At 39.2% G+C, this 6582-nt stretch overlaps 1 protein-coding gene across 1 annotated transcript; it reads left to right on the top strand.

Annotated features, from left to right (window-relative positions):
- The first annotated feature begins 5010 nt into the window (after nucleotides 1–5010).
- Nucleotides 5011–6009, top strand: LOC150013685 (olfactory receptor 1f45-like). Its single transcript, XM_090275272.1, has one exon. The coding sequence runs from the start codon at nucleotides 5011–5013 to the stop codon at nucleotides 6007–6009; it is 999 nt and encodes a 332-aa protein (XP_090131398.1).
- The last annotated feature ends 573 nt before the right edge of the window (nucleotides 6010–6582 follow it).

Here is a 6582-nt window from a genome sequence, read left to right as displayed (position 1 = left end):
GGTGCAGATAGACTCTGAAGAAGCTACACCATCGTCTCTCGAGACGGACGGCTGCCGACGATTAGCTCTATTCATTTATTAGCTCTAACAGTTTAACTATTTGTGGAAGACATTGTGTAGTTTTCTTGTGGAATTCCCTACAGTCTGGATTTCTCTAATTTTATTACTATATTGTATCACTACATATTCCTCAGTATTCTGTATTTTCCATAGTTTGAAATTGAGTGTAGAAGCTTGATTTGATTTGTGCTTGACTTTTGGAAAGGGGAGACTACCTTATAGGTGGTGGTGTGTTCTTCCATCAGTAGGAGACATATCAGTTATTTATGTTACTTTCATGTTGCCATTAGCATCTGTTGCTATTCAATATCTAGATCAATTTATTAGAGCAATAATTAAAGTAGAGGTGTACATGTATAAGCAGGAGAAATAGTCAGGTGGAGTGAGGAAAAACACAATGTAAAATCCAGGACTGTCTGCTTATAGTGAGACTGGTAGAAATGAATCATAACCAACCATTTTTAGTCCCCTTATCCCCTACCTCAAATTCTGGGGGTGGGGGAGTGGTGGAGGGGGCATTTAACAATATCATCAACCTGTATCTATTAGGAGAAGAAGTCACTTCCCCAAAGTAAGTAGGGCTATTATAAAGTCAAATAAGTAGATACATTGCAAACAAAAATAAACATGTTGCATTTTTTGATGAAGTTAATTACATTTTGATCAATTAGAATATATTTCTGTTTCTACTGAATTTTGATCATATTTACCAATTAGTAGTTTGGTTTTCTAGCATGGGACTGAGTTTCTTCTGTACAGGTCAGTGATGGAAGATACTGGTATGTATTCAATTTGTGACCATTTCCATAATGTATAATCCATATCAATAAGCCATATGTCATTATTACTATATTTTAAAATGAGACCAAGAATCTCTCTAGTTTTCATATAGTCTCAGATCTTTCAATGTGGTGCTGCACCTTGTGCTGTTTCTTTTATACTCAAAGACTTGTTTAAATCAAGTATTCTGAGGATGATAGTTCTAAATAGATAAGCAAAATTCCTAGAAGAAATCCAGCAAAAGGATACAATTGGGTGAGGGCAGGAGACGAGGAAGTCATTGGAAACATCACAATGGTCAGAGGTGTCCTACTGCTGTCTCATAAAGCCTCACACCTTGCAACTAATGCAGCTAAGGTAAGATGTTCGTGTTAAGAGCAAACACTCAATAATTACAAAAAGGATAGGTTAGAAAAGATGGTTTCTTGAGATGGTGAAATGAGAATCAATTTCCCCTTGGGGTTTCTTCTTGCCCAACTGTTGACATTGTACAAGGCTATGGTGATCCCCAAAGGGTAGATCTTCCCCACAGACATAGTTGTTTTCAGAAGCTTTATGGGTTTTGCCTCAGTGAGATCTAGGTATAAGGAAGGAGAAGGACCAGACTCCCGAGCCACAGTCCCAGTTTACAAACAAAGGTAGAAGAGCTCAGCCCATTCTAATCAATATTTCATTTATACACAGTTGGAGGCTTCTGGAGTTGGTAGAGTGTCAGGGTGCATACATGTAAGCGAGGCTGCTTCATTGGGTTGAGCTACCCTATAGAAAGCTTTTATGGAAAATTACACAAAAAGAGTCCCTAATTTTTTGTGAATGTGGCTAAGAGCTCTAACCAGACTTTCTAACTTGAGTGCATGATGTTAGATACACAGAAAAGTGTGAGAATAAGGTTACACTCTGCCCTAGTAGTAAATAGAAAAGGAATAGAAAATAAGACACTGTAGTCCTCTTGTAGAAAGTAGTGTGATATTTGTACCAAGAAGACCAATGAATAGAATGAGATACAAGTATTATAGTCAATGAAGACAATAGGATGGAGGGATTTTCAGTAATAACGTGGAAAGACAGGTTTTTCCATGAAAATATGAAGGTTTAGCTGGAGAATATAGTCATGCAATCAGGGAGGGTATGGAGAGACATTTCAGTTTCCAGGTACAAGAAGTGTGTGCCAGACAGAGGAGCTAATTTATTTTGTGAGAATTTGGAAGATATATTCTTGAGACAGAGGAAAAGAAGTTCTGATTTGTATATCTCAGATTCAATATTTGTGATTCATCAACAGTGGGTACAGACTAGAAATAGAATTTAGACCAAGAAGATATTAAATAGTACATATTCCTCAGACTTAGATATTGATAAAACAGTGAAGACTCATATGTCCCTTTCTGCTTTCATCAAAGAAGAAAGAGAAAAATAAGCAGGATTAGGGCTTTACACTCCAGTTCCCTCCTTTCTCCATGACTCTAGATGTCCCTGTAGGTGGGAACTGGGGAACCTGATAACTTTATGGTCTCATTCCAGGGATCCTTCCTTTTGTTTTTGCTTCCCAGATTTCAGTTTGAGTTACTATTTTAAGGTGTTCAAGTCTGTATATGTGTGTATCTTCATATCTCTTCTAATGAATTACTCCTCTCTCTGGTATCAGCATCCTTGATCCCTCAAAGTTGTCTGAATGGCAACCACAGTTTGGCTCTGATGGGAGTAATGTTGACATATTGGAAAATAGGAAAGATAAAGAGATGAGTCTTGGTGAAGTCAGCCAATAAGAACACTACCGCTGCTTATTACTCTTATTGCATAAAATTAGTTTAAAAAATACCATTTTCCTGTACTTGGAAGAAAATGGACTCTATGTTATTACATTCCTATCCTCATAATGGATAAATCTACACTCTTTGCTAATTTTTTTTCCTCTTGGAGACCACTTTCTCTTCCTTTCCCCATGCAGGGACTTATTCCATCTCCCTTTCTTCTCATATTTTCTTCCCTTTCACCTTCGTCTGTACCTCAAATAGACATCTCTACGTGGCCACTGCTGTGAATGAGTAATGGGATCACAAGAGCACATAGTCTGAGCTATCCCCACCAGCACAGAGAAGGATACAGGGAGGAACAAAGACAAAAGGTAAGTTTCATCTTTTAAGCTCCTGCTTCATGTGTGATCTTTAGAGTAAAGAAAGCACTAAAAGAGATGTCCTCAAAATAGTTCTGATTCTTTATCTTAATGTTAGGGATATTCTCCTTTAGTCGGGTGGAACACTGGATTCATCAGAGAGTAAATGAGACCATAACACATCACTCAGCTCTGTAGTGAAAAATCATTACATAGTTATGCTAATATAGATGTTGTCTGTTGATTCTTAGCTTTCACCTGAAAGAGTTACCTTTCAGGTAACTTTACAAAGTTTGGGAGGATGCAGAGGTAGTTTGAAGTCAATGGAATAAGAAATACAGATTTACGTATATTATTTAAAAGCAAAAAAGCAGCCCTGGCCAGGTAGCTAAGTTGGTCAGAGTATTGTGGGTTCAATCCCCAGTCAGAACATATACAACAATCAACCAATGAATATATAAATAAGTGGAACAACAAGTCTCTCTTTCTCTCTCCCTCTTCCTCTCTCTAAAATTAATAAGTAAAAAGGTTTTAAAAGCATGAAACAACTAATTAGAGAACTAGAATAACCATCAAAAAATGGGGGAAATGAGGAGAAAAAAGTGGGGATAATGTAAACAAGATAAAATTTCATCTTTCATAGTAGAGAGCCAAAAGATATCTTAAACTGATGAAATTGTTACATAGGTATATAAGCAAATAGCATACTATTTACAGGTGTAAACATATGAGGCACCAGAAGGGTTAAAACTAAGTAAAAGTGGAGGCGGGCAATATTAGAGTAAGAGACCTCTGCTTTTTATTATCTGTTCTCTTATACTCTACTATTTTTAAATTCTTTTTTTCACTTTCATGAAGAAATATAGTATTTCGTCAAAATTTCCTTATCTGTATAGCAGCCCCCAAAAGTTGCTTCTTTGGCATACCATGTAAATCTGCCTATAGGAAAAACCCGAGTTGAAAAGACATGAGAATTCTATCTACAGTAAGATTTTATTATTCATTGAAAATTAATCATTAATTAATTAATCATTAATAAAATCAATGATTATATTAATCACTTCTCCTCTAACCCCAGGTAAGTTCAGTTGATTTAATGGAATGAGAATGTCCCTACCAAAAGAACAGTAGCTTCTGGGAAATAAAAAGTTAGGACCAGATCTTCATTCCAGTGACCCCATCAAAGATGTAGAGACTCAGGTTCTATTTTGCCCATAGAACCAGAGGCACGTAAACAAGGAGCAGATGAAAGTGACCAGGGGGGAGGGGGGTGGGGGGAAAGGGGAGAAGAAGGGGAAGGGTTTAGTCAAGGAACTAGTATAAATGACCCATGGACATTGACAACAGGGTAATGGGGTGGGGATGGACTGTGGAGAAGGGTGGGGTGAGGTGGGGGGGAGCAATCGGGGGAAAAGTGGGACAACTGTAATAGAAAAAAAAATAAGAAAAGAAAGAAAAAGAAAGAAAGAAAGAAAGAAAGAAAGAAAGAAAGAAAGAAGGAAAGAAAGAAGGAAAGAAAGAAAGATGCAGAGACTCAGACATCTGGCTGAAGCTTGACCTCTTTCCCTTCCTTCTCCAACTGTGACAACCAGCCAAGTGTGATGCTTAAGTCCAACAAAATTATACAGGGTTAAGTCCAAGTTTTGTTGCTCAGATCCTGTAAGAGCTTCAGCAGAGTAGTCTCTTTGCTTTAGTTTCCTCTTCTGTAATATGGGACTGCAAGTACTGTAGTTTCTACCACATGGGATTGTTGTAAGAATCAAATGTGCGATATTTAGTATGCTCTTTGGCTCATACCAAGTACCAAAGAAATTTTGTGTGAATTTCATAAAAGTAGTGTGTGATTTATCCTACTGTTCTTCATATCTATCAAATTGAAAGAGTCTCATGATCAATAAATGAACCTGAAATGAACTAAAGAGTGGGTAAGTGAGTGTATGGATATTAAAGGGAAAAAATTATTTTGAAACTAGGGACATCATGCAAGAAAAGATGTTTCCTAAGAGTTATCCCAGAGTAAATTTCATATTTAATTTTAACACTTGCTTTTTGCAGGTATGTGGATTGTGTCTTATGGCCCTAGAAACAGGACAGAAGTAACTGACTTTGTCTTACTGGGTCTGTCCAGCTGGCCAGAGATGCAGCCAGTTATTTTTGGGATTGTCCTTGCCATGTACCTGGTGGCAGTTATGGGCAATGCCCTGTTAGTAATTGTTGCCCTCTCAGACCCCAAGCTTCAGACCCCCATGTATTTCCTGCTCAGCCAGCTTTCCTTTATTGACATATTTCTTACAACCATCACTGTTCCCCAGATGCTGGTCCACACACTGTCTGTGAATAAAACCATCTCCTTTAACCACTGCATGCTCCAGCTCTTCTTTTTTATGGCTGTGGGCAGCATGGAAGGCCACTTGTTGGCTGCCATGGCCTATGACCGTTATGTTGCCATCTGTGACCCCTTAAGATACTCTGCCATCATCAGCCACCGCTTATGTCTGCGCATAACCTTGACCTCATGGGTCGTTGTCAGCCTCAACAGCCTCCTGTACAGTGTATTGGTCACCCGTTTAACCTTCTGTGGCAACCAGGTCACCCACTTCTTCTGTGACATCACACCTCTGCTGAAGCTCTCCTGCACCCGACCGGTGGTCAATGAAATGCTAATATTCACTGAAGGGGTAGCTGTGGTGGTCAGTCCCTTCTTCTTCATTTTGGGTTCCTATGCCCGCATTGGTGTTGCCGTAGCCCATATGCACTCAGTCGCTGCCTTGCGCAAAGCTCTGTCCACCTGTAGCTCCCACATCCTTGTTGTGCTGCTCCTGTACGGCTCTGTGATCCGCATGTACCTCCGGCCCTCCTCCAGCTATGACTTGGACCAGGATCGCCAGGTCGCCATCTTTTACACAGTAGTTACCCCTATGCTAAACCCTCTGATCTACAGCCTGAGGAACCAGGAGGTTAAGGGAGCTCTGCGAAGGCTTTCCAGGAAACTCTGCATCTTCGTCAACTTCCACCCTGGTTCCCAGGCCAACCTGGAATGGCAGCACATCTCTTGAGCCCAAGAAGTTAAGATCTAACTTGAAAATCCCTCGAATAGAGGAGTTGCACTCCTAATAACTGGTATGGTTCACATTCCTGTGGAATAATCTTTCTTGTTGGCTCCGCCATGTTTGGATGTGGGAAGAAATGAGTTTTTGAATAAATAGTTCTCATCCCCATTGAATGACCTAGAATCTCATCACTTTGGAACTGAAGAGACACTTTTAAGTCATCAAGTAAGGGAAGGGTTTAGTCAAAAAATGTGTATAAATGACTCATGGACATGGACAAAGGGGAGGGATATGATTGTGGGAGAAGGGGTGGGCTGGGTGGGGGAGAGAAATGGGGGAAAAATGGGACAACTGTAATTGAAAAACCAAAAAATAAAAAAAGTTAACATTCTAATGAACAAGTACATTGTTAAAAATGATTTCAACAGATAGAATTGTCCCCTTGCTGTCCCATTGTTCTTATGCTTCATTGTGTGCTTTAGTCAACCTTCGAATTCATAGGAGATATAAAAAGACAGACATTGGTTTTAGGTACGCTAGTGCATTTCAGTTATTCTAGTAGAAATGCACCCAATAAAG

This window comes from Furipterus horrens, unplaced genomic scaffold (assembly GCF_987537825.1).
Source record: "Furipterus horrens unplaced genomic scaffold, mFurHor1.1.pri manual_scaffold_4, whole genome shotgun sequence".
In the NCBI taxonomy this organism is placed as follows: Eukaryota; Metazoa; Chordata; class Mammalia; order Chiroptera; family Furipteridae; genus Furipterus; species Furipterus horrens.
This window is presented reverse-complemented; position numbering and strand designations above follow the sequence as displayed.

Bases quoted from the DNA above. Each gene is read 5' to 3' on its own strand.
- LOC150013685 (XM_090275272.1), top strand. From the start codon at position 5,011: ATGTGGATTGTGTCTTATGGCCCTAGAAACAGGACAGAAGTAACTGAC.